Source organism: Pleurodeles waltl, chromosome 6 (assembly GCF_031143425.1).
Source record: "Pleurodeles waltl isolate 20211129_DDA chromosome 6, aPleWal1.hap1.20221129, whole genome shotgun sequence".
Taxonomy (NCBI): domain Eukaryota; kingdom Metazoa; phylum Chordata; class Amphibia; order Caudata; family Salamandridae; genus Pleurodeles; species Pleurodeles waltl.
In genome coordinates, this window is record NC_090445.1 from 1,100,933,909 (window position 1) to 1,100,954,337 (window position 20,429).

The 20,429-nt window shown below is 42.9% G+C and overlaps 1 protein-coding gene across 1 annotated transcript in view; it reads right to left on the minus strand.

The window, feature by feature from the left end:
• Positions 1 to 20,429, minus strand: part of LOC138300608 (pulmonary surfactant-associated protein D-like) — a 158,324-nt gene that overhangs the window by 127,331 nt on the left and 10,564 nt on the right. Inside the window, exon 2 of the mRNA XM_069240203.1 lies at positions 8,430 to 8,638. Coding sequence (XP_069096304.1) covers positions 8,430 to 8,628 — 199 coding nt within the window. The 5' untranslated portion in view covers positions 8,629 to 8,638. The remainder of the gene's footprint in view (positions 1 to 8,429; positions 8,639 to 20,429) is intronic.

Here is a 20,429-nt window from a genome sequence, read left to right on the forward strand (position 1 = left end):
GTGAGTAAGGAACGTATGAGGGGATGGCCAAGTGGCCTCCTGGCAAATTCCCAAGAGGGAAACACACCCAGGTTCCACCCAGGAAGTGGCCACCACCCTGATTGACCTCCTCTGGACATCCTGCCGGACAGACTCCCCCACTACATCATATGCATGAGCAATAGTCTGTAGCACCCACTTACTAAGAGTCTGGGTTGAAACCTTCTATCCCTTTTGTTAGAAATGGGGTCTTTGGTTGACAGTCAGGTTACCCCCTGTTCAAGCAAGGACCCTCACTCTAGTCAGGGTAAAAGAGTATCACCATCAGCTAACCCCTGCTTACCCCCTTGGTAGCTTGGCAGAGCAGTAGGCTTAACTTCAGAGTGCTAGGTGTAAAGTATTTGTACCAACACACACAGTAACATGATGAAAACACTGAAAAATGACACAACACCAGTTGAGAAAAATAGGAAATATTTATCTAAACAAAACAAGACCAAAACGACAAAAATCCAACATACACAAGTCAAGTTATGAATTTTTAAAGATGAAACTCAAAAATAGTGCTTAGAAACACAAAATGCTTCGATGAGATGTTAACACGGCATCGTGACGGAGTCGTACCCAACAAGCCGACACCAGCGGCGCCGGACATGGAGTCGCATAGACCCCCAAGTACAGTACCTTTGGTGAAGAGTGAAAACAAGTCGATGTGCGAAGTCGGGGATTGCGGCATCGGTGTGAAACGCTCAATCCGCGCACTTTGGGCGGCGTCGGACATGGTGTGGTGCAGCGACTTCCGCGAAGGTCGTCACGTTCCAGCAAAGATCATGGAGTCGGTTGCAGGCGGCGTCACCGGATTCAGCAGCGGCGTTGGTCTGAAGTCGTCCGAAGTTGATTTCCTTGGGTTTCCACCAGCCTTTCTTTCAAGGGCCCAGGGACTGGATAGGGCACCACTTGTCAGAGCAGGAGTCTCTCCAGAGACTCAAGGTGCTGGAAGAGAGAAGTCTTTGCTGTCCCTGAGACTTCAAACAACAGGAGGCAAGCTCTAAATCAAGCCCCTGGAGATTTCTTCACAAGATGGAAGGTACACAAAGTCCAGTCTTTGCCCTATTAATCCTGCAGAAGCAGCAGCTGCAGGATAGCTCCACAAAGCACAGTCACAGGCAGGGCAGCACTTCTCCTCAGCGCTTCAGCTCTTGTCCAGGCAGAGGTTCCTCTTGATGTCCAGAAGTGATCTAAAGTCTGTGGTTTTGGGTGCCCTTCTTATACCCAATTTCTCCTTTGAAGTAGGCCTACTTCAAAGTAAAGTCTCTTTTGAATGTGAAATCCTGTCTTGCCCAGGCCAGGCCCCAGACACTCACCAGGGGGTCGGAGACTGCATTGTGTGAGGACAGGCACAGCCCTTTCAGGTGTAAGTGACCACTCTTCCCCTCCCACCTGGCACAGATGGTTCATCAGGAAATGCAGACTACACCCCAGCTCCTTTTGTGTCACTGTCTAGTGTGAGGTGCAACCGGCCCAACTGTCAAACTGACCCAGACAGGGAATCGACAAACAGGCAGAGTCACAGAAATGGTATAAGCAAGAAAATGCTCACTTTCTAAAAGTGGCATTTTCAAACGCAGAATCTTAAAATCAACTTTACTAAAAGATGTATTTTTAAATTATGAGCTCAGAGACCCCAAACTCCACATGTCCATCCGCTCCCAAAGGGAATCAACACTTTAATCAGATTTAAAGGTAGCCCCCATGTTAACCTATGAGAGGGACAGGCTTTGCAAAAGTGAAAACATTTTTAGCAATATTTCACTGTCAGGACATATAAAACACATTACTATGGGGGTGATTCCAACTCTGGCGGGCGGCTACTGCCGCCCGCCAGGCGGAAACCACCATTTGGCCGCCATGCGGGCAAATTTCCGCGGTCCCCTTTCCAACATTCCCGCTGGTCCGGCGGGCGCTAACCAAGTTAGCGCCCGCCGGCCCAGCGGGAATGAGGCCGCAACACAGGAGCCGGCTCTGAATGGAGCCGGCGGTGTTGCGGCGGTGTGACGGGTGCAGTTGAAAAGCTGGCCGGGGCCCTGTTAGGGGGCCCCTGCACTGCCCATGCCACTGGCATGGGCAGTGCAGGGGCCCCCAGGACACCCCTTACCGCCAGCCTGTTCCTGGCGGTGAAAACCGCCAGAAACAGGCTGGCGGTACGGGGTCAGAATCCCCACGGCAGCGCTGCTTGCAGCGCTGCCCTAGCGGATTCTCCCAGCCGGGGCAAAAACGGCGGAATACCGCCGGCCCCGGCAGGGCGAACGCGGCTTTACCGCCGCGGTCAGAATGCCATTTGAAGCACCGCCAGCCTGTTGGCGGTGCTTCCGTCATTCGTGACCCTGGCGGAAACCGCCATTTGGCCGCCATGCGGGCAAATTTCCGCGGTCCCCATTCCAACATTCCCGCTGGGCCGGCGGGCGCTAACCAAGTTAGCGCCCGCCGGCCCAGCGGGAATGAGGCCGCAACACAGGAGCCGGCTCTGAATGGAGCCGGCGGTGTTGCGGCGGTGTGATGGGTGCAGTTGAAAAGCTGGCCGGGGCCCTGTTAGGGGGCCCCTGCACTGCCCATGCCACTGGCATGGGCAGTGCAGGGGCCCCCAGGACACCCCTTACCGCCAGCCTGTTCCTGGCGGTGAAAACCGCCAGAAACAGGCTGGCGGTACGGGGTCAGAATCCCCACGGCAGCGCTGCTTGCAGCGCTGCCCTGGCGGATTTTCCCAGCCGGGGCAAAAACGGCGGAATACCGCCGGCCCCGGCAGGGCGAACGCAGCTTTACCGCCGCGCTCAGAATGCCATTTGAAGCACCGCCAGCCTGTTGGCGGTGCTTCCGTCATTCGTGACCCTGGCGGTCCAAGACCGCCAGGGTCAGAATGACCCCCTATATGTCCTACCTTAACCATACACTGCACCCTGCCCTTGGGGATACCTAGGGCCTACCTTAGGGGTGCGTTACATGTATGAAAAGGGGAGGTTTGGGCTTGGCAAGTGGGTACACTTGCCAAGTCGAATTTACAGTTAAAACTGCACACACAGACACTGCAATGGCAGGTCTGAGACATGATTACAGAACTACTTATGTGGGTGGCACAACCAGTGCTACAGGCCCACTAGTAGCATTTGATTTACAGGCCCTGGCACCTCTAGTGCACTTTACTAGGGACTTACTAGTAAATCAAATATGTCAATCATGGATAAACCAATCACATACAATTTACACAGAGCGCATGTGCACTTTAGCACTGGTTAGCAGTGGTAAAGTGCTCAGAGTTCAAAAGCCAAGAGCAACAGGTCAGAAAAAATAGAAGGCAGGAGGCAAAAAGATTGGGGATGACCCTGCATAAGCAAATACGTCCAACACCTTTGAAACAGGACCGTAAGCCACAAAACAAGAATGAGATAACCTAAATGGTTTAGTACAATCCAAATAAAGCCCTCCTGATATTCAAGGTAGAAGGAAGGGAAGAGGAGGAATCAGGAAAAATGGGCAAAACAACCTCCTGAAAAAAATAAAAAGAGGAAGAAACCTTAGGGATAAACTTTAGGTCCAACCTGAGAACCACCCAATCCAGGATAAAAACAGCAAGCAGGGCCCCCAGTTTACTCAAACGCCTGGCTGAGGTTATAGCCACCAGGCAAACCACCTTAGCTGACAACCAGACCAACTCCACCTCCTCTAAAGGCTCAAACAGGGCATCCTGCAATCCCCACAATACAATGGACACGTCCCAAGAAGGAACCATCCAGCTGACAAGGGACTACTGTAACCTGAAGCTTCTAAGTAACCTCAACACCAGGGAAGACAAGGTAGAGAAATCAACTGAAAAAGAATGACAAGCTTGAATAGCTGCTTACTGTGCCGAAAGAGTGCAAGGAGTCAATCCCTTCAAAAACCCTTCTCACAAAGAATCCAAGATCTTAAAAGGATCAATACGAGCAGGATCCTCAGATCAAGCGTGGCACGAAGTAGGGAAAGACACTCAATGATTCCTATAAGATATCAGGGTAAATTTCTTCCTAGAAGACTGTATCTCCAAAGCAACTTGAGAAGAACAACCCAACTGCACCAAACCTATCTGTTCAATAGCCAATCTGTCAGACATAACTGAGGTGCCATCTGTCGAGACAGCAAAGGAAACTGAAGGGGAGAGGTGCTGCGATGAAGAACAAAAACCCGACCCTTGACCAGATACAAGAGGAGAAGAAACCAGTGACTGCAGGGCCAGTAAGGGGCAATGAGGATCACATGAACTTGTTACATTCTGACTTTCTGTAGCACCCTGGGCAGGAAAGGGATTGGAGGAAAGACATACAGCAACCCCTTTGGCCTTGGGATGGCTGCCAACTGTCCTTGCGCTCTCAACCAACATCTTGCAGAACTGTGCGAGCGAGTTAACAACTCTGCCAGCTCCATCTGGAGATAAAGGACTCTGTCATCTGGAAGAAATTCATCCCCCAGCTGAGTGTCCAAATGAAACATCTTCATCTGGGAAGGAGTAAGGTGAGATTTCAGAAAATTCACAAGCAGGCCAAAGTAACCCAAGGCCTCGAGCACCAACTCCACATTTGTTTGCGCTTTTAAAAGAGATGGAGCAAGAAAGCAACAAAAGAGGCTAATACCTTCGAGAAGACCCTGGTAGAGATAGGCAGGCTGAACAGAAGGACTTGAAACTGAAAATGCTGGCTGAAGACTATGAACCTCAGGAATGACTGACTCTTCACATGGACTCTCACATGACTGTTGGCATTTTGGCGATCTAGCATGGCCAGATAGTCTCCCTTCATGAGGAGAGGAATGAGTGCCTGCAGAGACACCATCTAAAAATGTTGCACCAGCAGAAATTTGTTCGGAGACCGCATAATGAAGGTGGGCCGAAAGGATCCGTCTGGCTTCGGACCTAAAAACAGAGTTGAGTAGAACCTCAAACCCAGCAGACCCTCCAGCACAGGGACAATTGCGTATTTCTCCAAAAGCAGCTTGATTCCCACCATGAGACTCTGCACCTGCATGGGATTCTTTGGAAAAGGTATAGCTCTGAAGCCTGGAATTGGAGCGTGATCTTTGAACTGTTTCTTATAAACCTGTTCCACTACTGAAAGGACCCAGGCATCCAACACTGCACCTTTTCATTGTGGAACAAAGTCTCTGAGGCAACCTTATGCCATATAATGCCATATAGTCATTTCAGCTGCTGGATAGAAGGGGTCCTGCAGTAAGATGGTCAGAATTTATTATAGAAGGCGGCCCCCCGATCACTGGTCCTACCTCGAAAGGGCAGGTGCTCATTGGCCTGAAAAAACCCTTTCCTGAAACCAAATTGTTTCTCATCCACCACCTGCTTAATAGGCCGTAGGATCTTCTTCTTCTCTGTCACCTTTCCAACCATGTAATTGAGCTCTGGACAAAATAATTTTGGGCCCAATAATGGCACAAATCAAGGAGGGTTGGCTAGCCTCCATTTTCCAAGACTTCAACCATAATGAGCACCTGCCTGAAATGGAAACACCGGCTGCAGAAGTTGATGCCCAATGACTGTCAACAACAGACATCTGAAAAAAATTGCAACAATAGTCCCATATGAGGCAACAGTTAAGAAGAATCCTCCTGGACCTGAATGCAATCAAAGAACACAAATCCTTCAAGAGTGCTTGAGTGCCATAAGTCACATAGGTGTTTGTTCTTATCCACTAGTTAGAAGCAGCATATGCTCTTTTCAAACAGGCTCCACCTTCTACAGGGTCTGAAAGGACAGGATCCTCTGAGGTCAAAGAGAAAGAGGAGGGCATGGATGCCAAAATAGTATCAACTTTAAGGGTCTGAGGGAACTGGTCTTCAAAACCCTCCAACAAATACCTCTTGTGAGGAAAATGAGGAATTGTGGATTTGTCAATATCCTTCCATTCTCTATGATGCACATTACCTCTTGAAAAGGAAAACATTCCAGATTCTCCTTGTTATAGTGTGCCAAAACTTCATCTTCATTAAAACTCGGGAAGTCAAACCTCAGTTAGGGCCAGATGTACGAATTTCCAGAATTGCGACTCGCAAATTACGAGTCAGAGAGACTCGCAATTTGTGAGTCACAATTCAGAATGCAGGATGGTGTCCCTGACACCATCTGTGACTCGCAAGGGGATCACAAAGGCCTACCTCATTAATATTAATGAGGTGGGTTGCAATTTGTGACCCCCTTGCGACTCGCAGCAGTCACAGGAATGGTGGCCTGCTGGAGACAGCAGACCACCATGTCTGTGACTGCTTTTCAATAAAGCTGTTTTTTTTTTTTGTAATGCAGCCCGTTTTCCTTAAAGGAAAACGAGATGCATTACAAAATGAAAAAATGAAACGTTTCAGTTTCATTTTTTCAGAGCAGGCAGTGGTCCATAGGACCACTGCCTGCTCTGAATTTTTTTTTTCCAGGCCATTCACAAAGGGGAAGGAGTAACATGGGGACCCCTTCCCTTTTGCGAATGGGTTACCACCAGTGTGTCACTGGTGGTAACTGTGATTGCTTTGTGACCACGTTCGCGGTCACAAAGCAATGCAGCATCGTGCTGCGACTCGCAATTAGGAAGGGGAATACCCCTTCCTAATTGCGACTCTAAGTCCCGTTTTGCGAGTCGATAACCAGGTTACTGACTCGCAAAACGGGGATTGGGCATCGCAATGTGTTTTTTGCATGTCGCAAGCAGCGAAATTTGCTATTTGCGCCATGCAAAATGTTTGCTACATCTGGCCCTAAGTCCCTTCTGTGAGTCAAGACCTCCTTCAGCTGCTCAGATTGTATGTATCTGCCCTTATAGTCTTCCAGCTCCTCTGCATCATCATCATCCAACCACTGACGATGTCAGAATTCACAGTCCCTTTAATCAAAGACTGTAAATCCTCACTGGAAATATGTAACAGTTCCTCAGACTCCTGTTCTTCAGATAGTTGAGAATGCTTCCTTTTTTCCATTCGGTTGGCCATGGTCAGAGACTTTTGCAATGAAGCACAGCAACGCCATATAGCAGCGTCTGTGTTTCCTGTTTAAGTATCCATTACTAGGCAACCAGTTCTCACCTCACGAGAACCCAGCCACCTAAGAGGAAGCAAGCTCAACTCTGCAACACACGTCAATCTCTGACAGGTGCAAAGGACCGGGAAGCCACGACACTGGCCCCCAAGCAGCCCGCCCCCCTAATGCGACCTCAGCTCCCTGCCCCAGCTCAGCACATGAGCAGGGAAGCCAGCAGAATCAATCCAGAGGCATGTTCCAGCAATGTGGAACAAAGTGCACACACAACAGGAAGCACACAACCCCAAAAGTTAGTAAAAGCATTTAGAACAGCAAAAAATGTAGAAAGAACAAACCAGTGTGCTTTTCTGCACTGCGACAAGAAACAAAACAGGAGGAGGCAGGGGGAGGAGCAGTTATAAAAAAAGGTAAACATAGAAAAATGACTTTGGTGCTACTCCTGTCATGAGGGATCAAACCTTGTTGGGAAGGACTGGGACGAGGAAGACCCCATGAGGGGGTAATAAACGTGTAGGAATAAAAGTCTGAAACAAAGAAAGCAACATTTTAAATAACTAACAGAAATCATGGTGATAAAATAGAGAAACATCAAGGACAGTAAAAATAAAGATCATGAGATTGAGTAACTGCAAGTGAGTGGCTGCTGTATTTGAGTGGGGTCCCTGCAGTTTCTGAACTAGGTACCTGCAGGTGCATCTTACATCGGCTCAGTGGATCACTGTAGGCACTGATTTGAGTGTTGTATGTCTGAATATGGTTGCCAGAAATATTGCCTGACATGCATATCACATTTAAAATATTGCTTATGAAATATTGTCACATTGGGTGTAGATTTTCCGTTAATAATTGTAAAGGAGGATATTTTGCAAGTAATATTTATAACTCATTCTTTACATCACACGATATTCTGGTTCCACATTGCTTGAAAGAAGTACCTTGAGTGCCCTTAAGACCTCAGCAGAAGAGGCAAATATGTTATAAATTAATTCAATAACATCATTACATAAAAGTGTAGAAACGTTTATTGAACAATATGCTGTTAGGTATTAGAACAGTAGAAGGATGCCCATGTCAACAAGCCCAGTGTGCAGGGTGAGGGGATTGCCCCAGAGCACTCTTTAGAACTATTCTACCTAGAAGAGAGCCCGTCATCCGCTGTGCAGATCTGAAAGTCTATCCTGGGGTCATTTCTATGCAGACTTCTTGATTTGTGCCTGATATTGCAAACTGTTGTTTAGTAGAAGCCACAGATGGCTTCTTGATGAGAGAGTGATCATAGTATCTGTCTGCTATCAAAAGGTACAACTAGACATATCCATAAAGTCGATGGGAGAAATTGACCATTTAAGAACAAAAAAGGGTAAATGATTTTGTTTTAAAATGTACGTACCTGGGTCTCCTTTTTCTCCTTTTAGTCCTTCCCTGCCATCTCTTCCATCTCTCCCTGGGAGCCCATTGTTCCCTGGTGCACCACAAGTTATTACTTGGCAAGTGTTGGTTGTCTGCAGTTCCTTCTTAGGATCAATGCTGGCTGCAATCAGCAAATGTGCTCCCACAATAAATATTTGGACTGACAGCAGAAAGAACATGCTCGATTTACTGCAAAAAATTGATAGATGTTCAGTGCAGTTGTAATTATGATCCACTTTTCTGCAATACACACGGAAATCTATAATACTGGAAAGACCTGATAAATGCAAAGCAATCATTATGTAGGCATTTGTTTGTACAATGTAATATCACAATCTAAAAAGGCAATTAGTTTGTAGCAAATTGCTGGAAGGAGAATAGTTATCAATTGCCATCCACAAGAGGCTGCCAAGATGGATCTTAAATTAACTTTTTACCCAGCTAAGAATCAATCCATCCATACTTCTATCCATCCATGCGCCTGTCCATCCAACCATCCATTCATCCATCCATCCATCCATTTGGATAACTGATAACCATCAATCTGCTCAGCAGAGAAAATTACCTAATCATATTTCAACCAATAAATCTATGCAACTACTCTTTGGTCCCAAGAAGTGCCTAACTTGAGCCTGTGGTTTTCAGTGCTCGGCACCGCCACATATTTATCAATACATTCACTTATGACAGTCCGCCACTTGGTGGCTCTGTTCTTCTAATTTGAGATGAGCACAACTACTGTTTAATATGTATTATACATTAACATGACTACTACCTGCCACCCAAGCTCTTCTTGAAGTTTAGGGTGACCTGGAATTGTCTGAATTGCCACACTTTTACTATCGTGATGGTTAGTAGTAGTGGTGTTGCTACTGTCTTTGGCAGTGCTGGCAGGGGCAACGGTTGGGTCAAGCTACAGTGACCACCTGAAAAGGTCCCTGGGACCTATATTTTTTTTTTATATTTTTTACAAATTAAGTACTGGTCCGAACCAAGAAACTCTTTATTTTGTATACTCTCATATTCACATCTAACCTTTACACTTATGAAAGTGTAAGATATTAGGGTATTAGTTAAAGGTGGGGGTGAGTACCTACTTCAAATAATATCTACGATCTTTGTCAGGCTGAACCCCTAGGGTCACTAAACTAACCCTAGCCGAAGTCCATAGTACCTATGGCTCAGAGCAAATAGGCTTAGCCTAGAGATACCTTGTGAAGTATTTATGCAATACCAACAGAGTAATACATTCAGAACACCAATATAAGAAAAAATTCATCAAGAATTTTAAAAAATAGAGAATATTTTAATAAATAAAATTACACCAAAATAACAAAAATCCAATAACGGAGCCAGAGTTATGAATTTTTATTGTTTAAGTGTGAAAATAGCACTGAAAAGTGTTAAGCGCCAACTGTGGTTATCTGTTTGTGCTTAACCTGTATCTAAGAAAAAATTATAGCCAGTCATGATACAGACTGAGTCAGATACAGAAACCTGGTTTGACCAGGTTAGAAGTTTTATCTTCGGACTCCAAGCCTAATTTAAATCTTGGCGGAGGGGGTACTCTGTCACAATGACAACAGAGTACCCTCCCCACCAACATTATGGTCTGTCCACTGGATTAACATAAGGGTCGATCATAGTTAGATGATGAAGAAGATTACTCTGTCTCCACCGTAGTCAAACTCCTCTGATGTCCTCACAGAGTAAGGACAATCAGAGGTTTGGCTTCATGTTGGCTCACGTAACTTAGATGGGCAAACATATAGCCATTTTTCAATACTCTTCACTGCTAGGAAACATCTGGTAGTAGGTAGCCTTGAAAAGTGAACAATGCTTCCCTTGCCATAGCAGGAGGGCATAATTTGTATTTTCAAAAGGAAAATCTAGCTTTTAGATTGTTTTATTTAATTAAAAAAAGTTGTAAGTTCTCCGTATGGCTCCACTATATTTACGGAGCCGTTCATCAAACTTACAATGCATTGACAGGAACCACTGTGATGGCGGCTCTTGTCAAGTCTAGAAATGTATGATGGCCCAGTGGACATTTTTAAATCTGGCGGGTGGCACCTCCATCAAGGCAATGAAATAAGTATCTCCTTCACCCCGTTAGTGGAGGGGCAGCCCGCCAAAATTTAAATGAAGCCTTTAGACTTTGAAATGGAAGTCAAAAATCCTCAGCGGGGCCAGGCGGTAGGCTGTGGCTGAAGAGGGCATCAGGTTGTTGGAGAACCATTGGACAAGGTTTGGTGAAGCCACTGACTTTTGGTGGGAAAGCACCAGGCGGGAGAAATTTGAATTTTGAGCAAAGAGAAGGTTCCTTGCCAACCATATACTTTTTGTGCCTTCGCCCTATGAAAATCTTTACCTTGTGACTTAGTCACTTTTATGAAGCTCAGAGTCTTCCAGCAGGGCAAGGCTGCAGGCTATAGCCAAAGAGGGCTCCACAATGCAGATGTGCTGCTGCTGGAAAGCTCAGAGGGGAGCAACGTGAATCCTTTCTCCAGTGGCAACACACCTTAATTAGATCAGCTTATTCAGTTGGTCCGGGTCCTGCAGAGGTCTTTGGAACCAAAAAGTTTCTAAGTCCCAGGTTAAAGGAAAAGCTAGAAGAGTGCACTTTGACACAAGCCAAGGGTCCAGAACCTTGGGGACACACTTGGGGTCAAGACTCCCACCAACAGATGCCAGCACAAGGGTCCAGGGGAAACCCAGTTGGAACTGGCCAGCTGGAAATTTGTAAAAAAGGCCTCTTATAGCTTGTTGTGTCCTTGTAGCTAGAACAGGAGGTCAGCGTTATGGCCAATGAAGTCCACTTTTTCAACCTGGATACAAGAGGGAGGGCCAATTGAGACTTCCAGGCTCCTCTCAGGTCACCACTGAGAGCAGGTCTAATCCTATTTTGTTCTTCCATGGGTCCAGAGGAACGTCTGATGAGGGTCCCCTGGGTACCACATTTATGCCTGCTACTACCCTGTGGGTGGGGGTGACTCCTGCAAACTAAGTAAAAGTTCCTAGGTGTAATCTTACCCCCTTTTGTATCACTTCATGTGGGCCCTACTGCAAACAATCCCACAATGTCCCTCTCTACCTAAATCCAATGTGGTGAAACCCTTCTCCCCCTGTGCCGAGCCTGTGTGCTCATTCAGGAGGTGAGGTCAAAGAAATGAGCAACCCTCCTCAGTTGTCACTCTAAACCAGTTCTGGGGACAGCTTCTCTGCATCGGTGATTAGGCAATCTTGGGCTTGTGAAAGTTAATCAAGTTCCTGAGCACAGCCCAGATGGTAATCCTGCCAGAAGAACAGAACACCTCCACATACCAAAGGCCTTTGTCCCAGCCCTGAGAGGAAGTTCACACCTCATAAAGGGGGTGCATTTAGCTGCCAGATGACTGTTAAAGGTTCAACAAATAGGGCTCTAGAGGCTTTAGGCAGGGAAAAGGTAACATTTAAAAGTACCTTTTTTAAAATATGTATTACAAGTCTGACTTCAACAGAGAATTGGCCTTGAAATAAGTATTTTAAAAAGTCAAAGAAATAATTTTATAGGTGTTTTTTAGCAGAACATAACATTATTAAATGTACTATTGTATTGTAATGCTTTCCTATAGATCATCCAATCCTGCTACATTGAAATTAGCTTTTGGGGCCTTTTCACTGAAAGCACTTGTTTAACAGTAATGTTTCACATGTCCAAAATTTAAATGCATGCACCCTGCCTTATGGGCCATCAGGCCTAATTAGGAGTAACTAATTAATATTTGAAAAGAAGGTTTAGGACTGTCAGATGAGGTTCTTTTGACACTTTATATTTGAAGTTTACAACTGCACTGCCAGTCTACTAAGGGTAGGTCTACAGTCACCTTACACTGTCCCTCTAGTGGATGGCACAATGCGTGCTACAGTCCATTTGCAACATTCAAATTATATGCCCTGGGTACACTTTGAACCAATAGTATGGACTAATAAGTAAGTTAAATATGCCATTTAGAAATATGCCGATTTCATCATTTCAACCTCTGGTTAGCCAGGGTAAAGTGCACTGGGTTCTAGAGCCAGCAAAAATAGTCCATGAAGGAATCTGGAGGTACTCTGCCTTGTAGTTTCAACATTATTCTCCTGTCCAATGTGTTGTGCACTTTAAGGATTTATGCTTGATACATACAACCCATTGTAGTCAGGGTGTTGCATTTTTAGAGACTGAAAGTAATGTTTTTTACTTTTTTGATGTAGTTGATACTGGGAGAGCTAAGTCTAAAGGATGTTAGCATACTCATGCACAGTTTTATTTTGGGTTTCTTCTACTAGACAGTCGCGGCTCGCATGGATTCCTTGCGGCGGGGTGTGGTGGTGTGCATGTGGGGGGGGACTTGGGGGCTGGAATTAATAACATTTTTTTTTTTAATAATTAAAAAAACGTATCTCTGCTCCTGCGCCGCTCCTCTGCTCCTCTGCTGCACGCAAGCACAGGCACCCAGCCTGCCCTGCAGCCAAACCTGACTTTGCTCAAAGCACATTCAGGATTGGATGGAAGTGCCAACCAGGGCACTCCCAGGCAGACTGGGAGCATGCGCAGGCTCTCTCCATCCCAGCAACACAGAGCCCTGTGCGCATGTGTGTTTGACCGGCCCGAGACGGCCGTCTAAACACACATGCACTCTGAGGGGAGTGCACAGTGAACTCCCCTCTGACCGTCACCCCCAATGCCCCACCCCTTTCACAAGAAAAGCCTGATAAACACAGTTTATTATCCTTTGCTTGTGAAAGGGTTTGCAGTGGTTGCTGCCAGCAGGAGGTGACGCTCCTCCACCCTTATGGAGGAGCTGCCCCTACTACTAGACCTCGTAAACTGTGATGATGGCATGTGAGGCAACATCTGGCTAAAAGAAGTGCCATTGGTGCTTGACCCAAGTTTATTGTTGTGCCCAGTGTGCTGACTATGTGAATAGCTTTGCTTTTGGCTGAAGTTGCAAATATGGTGCGGCTGTTCGAAAAGGCAGCACAAATGTACATTGGAGGGTAAGAAACACATCCTTGTAGTATAAGGGTGCTCCAACTTCTTTACTCTTCTAAGGAGTGTAGGTCTTCTGAAATGTATTTTCAGCATATGTCTTTTACTTTGATCTAGTAGTGGATGGATCGGTCAGACTGTTTGAGTAGGTGAAAGCGGGAATACAGCAGATGGATAAGATTGGAAAATTTTAGAGGCAAAACAGGGATTTATTGAAGAGAGGTCAAAGGTATCCAAACTCTGACAGGCACAATCTCCATTTTCAATACGATCCACATTTTATAACCAAATGACATAATCTAAAAGTGCCCAGGAAACATGAGAACAGAACATAACTTTACATATCCTCATTTCCCCAAATACAGTTATGAAAATAGATGGTAACTTATGGTGAAAAACAAAAAAGAATCATATGTCAGAGAAAACATAACAACATAAGAAATAATATAAGTAAAGCACCGGGAAAAGCAAGTAAGGGTGGAACACAATAAAAAGGAGCAGCATTAATAAAGTATAATGAGCAAGCAAACAACTAAACAAGGCAAAACCTGGAAGAAGGTACTCTGGCACCATCAGTACAAAATTGTTGAAAACAAAAAAGAATATGCAGGAACTGCTCCAGGTATGCAAGGAACTGAGGCTGCCAATTACTTGCACAGCTACTCTTCCAACTTCCGGTTTTGTTTTCTGTATATGTGTACTGACTGTCGCACACACATATCCACATTCATGTCCAGGTCCAAATACTCAGACCAAATTTTGTTTTGAAGGTCAATACAACTTGTGATCCTTCTCACATTCAAAATATTACCATCCCTCAACACCATGATACTACCCCTCACCTCAGTGACTACCATGAGTTCGGACCATTTAAGTAAACCCTTCCTTCTACATACTCTATTACAAAATCCTCTTTCTTGACTACTTAAGACTCTTTCTTCAACTTGTCACTGTGAAGACCCACTTAATGGTCTTAAATGCACCCAATCTTACTAATAACCCCATCACTGTCACAAACCTTCCAATTAACCCTTCCTGTTAGAAATGGCATCCTTGCCCTGGTGTCCCCCTAACTTTTTGCTTTTTGACCTCCTGTTTTGTTTTTTTACTTCATTTTTGCTGACTTAGGACTCTGGGCACTTACCCCTGCTGAACAGTGGTAAAGTGCATGTGCTCTTTCTCTAAAACATAATAACATCAGTGTAGCCACAAATGACATGTTTAATTTACTTATTTGTCCCTATTTGTGCAATATCTGTTCCCAGGGCCTGCAAATTAAATGCAACCAGTGGGCTTGCAGCACTGATTGTGCCACCTACTGCAGTAGCCCTTCAAACATGGCTCAAGCCTGCCATAGCAAAGCCTGTGTGGGCAGTTTTAAATTGCCATGTCGACCTGGCAAGGTAATCCTCTTGCCAGGCCCAAACCTTCCTTTTTAATACATATAAGTTACCCATAGGGTAGGCTCCACACAGCCCTAAGTGTAGGGTGCAGTGTATTTAAAAAGTTGGAAATGTAGCTTTCAGTTTTACATGTTCATGTTGTGAAAAACCTTAAATTCATTTTTCACTACTGCAAGTTGTCAAACTCTTGTATTTGACCTTATCTTTAGTCTTCCTAAGAACTAGTTTATGGCTCAAAGCTTAAATCTGTTTGCATAGCTGAGGTGCGACAATATCATGATATGGTGACATAAACTTTCTTCAGAGATGTAGACGTGAGGACATGTGGCTCATGGTTCACATGGTGTGATAGACACGTCTAGCAACTTGATTGACTTCTGACACTATGCATTATTTGGAGTCCGTGACAAATCCCAGATTTTTCACCAGTCAATGGAGGAGGTTTAAGTTCAGAGGGCCATATGGTGGCATTTCACCCTCTTCGCAAAAGTGACGATATTGTTGATTTTAAGGCAGTGAATCAACATCCATTTCCCAATGGTTTACAAGCAATGGTCTAGACTAGGTGAGTGCCGCTGCATGATGTTTTCAGACTTGAGGATGATCTTGCTATGATGATCTTGCTGTCATATGCATAGTTATAACAGATTGCATTGACTTATCTGATGAGGTCTGACACATTGTGGGAAAGAAGTTGAAGAGTATAGTGGGAGATCAATGTTGCAATGGGCTCTCATAGCAATAAGTGATGATTTAATCTGAGATAGTTTTATGGAATATAAACAACTCCTACATTCAGTAGTAGGCTGGGATAGTAGATTGTATTAAAGGAGACTGACAGACCCTTGGACAGTAGCATTCCAAATCCAGTATTTTCTCCTGTGGAATTCAGGTCATCACAGATGGATATGAGGGCAAACTCATGCCCTCTTCCAGGCCTGAAATCAGCGTGCTGATCTTAGAAGTAAATTATTTTCTTCTGAGATTTCAAGATTTCATTGAAGGCTGGTCATTCTATGAGTTTTTCAGGGAAATTGTTCTTTGCAGATTGGCTGTTAGTTGCCTGCTGTGTTGTGTTTTTTCATCAGTAGTTTTATGTGGGAGGTTTTGAGATGAAAGGGAAAGAGGCATGAGGTACATGTTTGCACTGGAATGCCACACAGCTTTCTATAGATTCAGTGGAGGAAATTGAAGGTGCATATATGTGTAAAATTGAAAATTTGTATAATACAGAACCAAATACATGGAGCCTGATTCACAAAGGTAAACTTACACTTCTTTGTAAGTTTATGTTTGTTTTGGAATTCAGAAACTTATATTTAATGGTGAGTTTATGTATGCTGAGGTTCTACAGTCGGGGCAGAGAACTCCGCACACAAAAACATACAACACGCCTATCTTTTTATGTGAGGAGTTTATGCTACCAGTGCCTAGCCTCCACAGTCATAAAGGTAGTATTAAATCGGAGTTTGTGAATTCCAAAACAAACAGAAACTTACTCAAAAGTGAAAGTTTACCTTTGCGAATCGAAGCCCATTGTGTTTTTGCAGAAAATGAATGCATGTGAATCTCATTTCAATCTGCCTGTCAGTTTGGGTTGCTCACTGTATAACGCGATACACACTTTTACTATTATTTCTGCTCCCTCTAGTTTACAGTGGCATATGTTTAGGCAATGTGCATATATCAGAAGAGTGCCACAGGTTTATTGCACATTATAAATGTTTCTGGTACTCAGTATGCATGCCTCAGTTATATGCACAGTATGGAAGCCTAAGATGGTGCAAATTATATAGGCCTCTTATAAAGGATCAGTATAGAAGCCACTGATATATGCACAGTATGGAAGTCTCAGATACACTCATGACACGGAAACCTGTAATAAACACATACTTTCAAAGCCACATATATAGGCAAATCACTGAAGAATCACACAAATGCACTGCATTTTGTCATTGGATTTATTGATAACAAGGGATTCTAAGAGAAAATCACAGGAAATATGCTTATAGTATGTGGCTAGCACTTAATCGTTTTAATGTATAATAATAAAAAGTTGCTAGAAGGCCAATACAAATACATAATCTGAGGTCAGAATTACAAACATTCATTCAAGGTTTCCATATAGTTAAAATATCAGAGGACTGATGTGTATATTGGGCATATATGGGACTTGCCCACTCTGTATAAGGTAGATGCTATGCATATTTTTCATATATCACAGACCTGCTAAGTACACTGTGCATTTATTAAAATCAATAAATGGTGTGTATTCCAGAGGTTGTACTATACTGCTGCATCCAGGGAATGCATACTAGACATATGTGTGGAACATTCCAGCATTCTGTGCAAATGTAACTTTAGCCAGTACTTAATTGTGCTTTATAAATTTAATAAACATAAACACATTGAAGACTTACATAGAAATACTGATGGGGACTGATCAAGAGACAAGAAAGCTGTGTGCCGAATACAAGAAGAGGGCCTATTCATACAATTGACGTTCTTTGATAGAATAACAGGGCTGCTCAGGTGGTTCTATTAGCTCTATGATAATACACACACAATCGATCCAATTCCTTGCTTAATAAATCTCTGACAGCTAACAGGGCACTCCTCACCATGTCTATTTTTAGCATAGCACCTTTCTTCAATATGTTACCCATGAGTAAATCTAAACATACTACTACATTTTTAAGTAACTTTATTACTTTGGGCTATTCACCAGTTCTCAGTGTGAAGTTAGTTAGTCATGTAGACTTACATATCTTCTCCTAATGAAACAGAGGTTGGAACCTAATGTATGAGTGTAAAGTTATCAAATCCAAAAAGAAGCAGTAGTCCAGCACCACACATGGCCAGCCACTTATACAGCAACACCTTCCCTTGGATAATAATATAGGTGGGGACTTAAAAAAGAACCCCGTAAATAAACATTATTAAATTAAATTAACTTACTTCGACTTTCTAAATATACATAAAATATTAAGTTAATGGTATAATTTACAATATGATTAAAAATAATGCTATTTCATAATAAAGTATGATTTTAATAACCTTTTTAAATTTAAGAGTGAATGTAAATTTAATTTTGGAAAACACTGCATGAACTAACATTAATTCTAGTCATAACCCTTTGTAATTTTTAATACATGATATATATATGTAAATATGTTGCTTTAGGTTTTCTTACTAAATCTTTTTACATAATGTTAATCTATTATGATTAAAAAGATTAAATATATAACTGAAAATGATTGTGTTCTATGATCAAAATAAATATATACAGTTTATTTACATAAATATTTGACATGACAATATTTTTACACTTTTTTCTAGTTTGATAAATGTTTTCAATTTTTCCCATATTTCACCATAGGAATATTTCTGCCCTGGTGGCAGAGATCTCCCTGTGGTGAAGTATAGGGAAAAGTTAAAAATGTCTATTACATTAAATTTTTTTAGTAAAAATTGTTTTATTTTAAATGTGTTTTATATATATTTTACATATAGAACAATATTAAAAAATAAGTTAAAATTAAGAAAAAATTCTCATACAAAGTAAAAAGTTATATTTTTTTATTGTCTATCAATAATTATTAAAGGAGATTTATAGAATTGGTAATGTAATTATAGTTTAATAAATATTGAGCTACTAAAAGGTTATTAACATATGTTACCTTAAAACAAAGAACATGTATTTTAGGTCATTAATTTAACATTAAATTAAATGTATTCCTATTGCTAAATAGTTTAAATAATTTAACCCAATTTAACATTGTTTCTGAATTTATTTTAAGTCCCTTACTCCCATAATTTCTGTGGGAGGCTGTTGGGATACCAGATCTTGGCCATGTTTAGTGCTGGACTTACTACAGCTGTGACATGAAGTTTATTTACAAGTATTGCAAGTCTTTTTTGTCTTTAGTTATTTTAGAAATGCAGTTTGTGAATACCAATTGATTTACTTTTTTGTGGTGGGTACATATTCCTTCCTAAATCCCACCCTAGTGCTTCCTTAACCCTTCCTTACCCCTCCCTTAGCCACTCCCCTTGTCCCAATGTCCAGCCACTTTTCCCTCCTACATTTACTACTAAAATGTACACTTACATGGGCAGAGACTTTGCAGGTGGGGCAGAAATCTCAGCACAGAAAAAGATAGGGAAGGGGGAGGGGGAAGTTGGACCTCCACTTGTAGGTTTGTGAATGATATTTTGTAGTATGCTAGCAGTATTATTGCAGTACTATTAACTCTGTACAAAATGCAGTTTGGGACTGCAAGACTGTAAAAGTAAATATTCATGTTCATGTTAGATATTTGCACAGATATAACTCCAAGAAGAAGGCAGAGTTAGGGGCATATTCAGTGCTTAATTTGAGCCAGTGGTTTCCAGTTCAGGGCACCAGCACTTATTTTTGAGGACCCCCACTTATTTTTTTGTCTCACGCATTTACTGCGAGCAAGAGACACATCGGAAAGATGGAGGAAGAGAAAAAGCGTCACAAAAGGAGAAAGCTGGTAGAGTGAGCTGAAGGGACAGGGAGAGGCTGTGAATGTATTAAAGAGGCCTAAGATCGCTTCACGATTACACTGTCTCAGTATTCTGTCCTTGCACAGTTAATTGCAGCAGCCGCTCGTTTCAGAGGAGAGCTCTGGGCATGACACGTTTTTATTTGCAAATTAAGCACTGGACATATTTATTAGAGCTTTGAGTCATGCTTGCACCACACAACATGGCACATGCATAACACAAACCTCTAAGTCAGATTTATGAAGCCACCTTGTGTGGCTTTGAATGGGTTCAAAAATCTGGAGTAAGGCAATGCAGTGAAATTTGCTGACTTGCCTTACTTTGCACTAGGGAGGTGTTCAATGGGCATTGTGTGGGTATTCTCACACAACTCCCATGGATTATGATTCATCCCCCGATTTAAAATAACTGTAAACCTGAGTATACGCCAAAATCTTACCACTTTCACGGGAGGTGTAACAAGGAGAAATAGCTCTATTTCTCAACACTTCTTCCTCTTTCTATGTGTGTTGCATTCTGCAGTTCTTAGACTAGAGTAGAGAAGTTTATATTTTGTGAAGGAGAACTGTAAAGCGGGAGAGATGGAAGAGAATTATGCCATGTGCAATTCTTATTTTAACATTTTATACTACCCATTGTCGAATATTTCAGTTTAAAACATAGGAAGTACTAGTGATTACCTCCAAATCACACAATATTTTGTGAAGCACCAAATCAAGAAACACTCCCAAAACCATCCTACCTTTGGCTTCAAATCACATTACATTTATTTTTACCCATCTGTATTAGCTGGTTGTATATTTTTCAAACAATCTCCAATGGTGCATCATAAAATAATCAAAAATACAGTAAAAAATGCATTCTAAAATCTATACTCACAGATATAAACTTGCTTCCTACCTCCAATCCAGGCCATTACACACAGCAAGCAGGACATAGACAAACAGCACCCTGATGAACCACTGTACAAGATCATTGTCCTGTGGGTGATTCAATCATTTTTTGTTTTTTAACCACTTCAAGTATGACT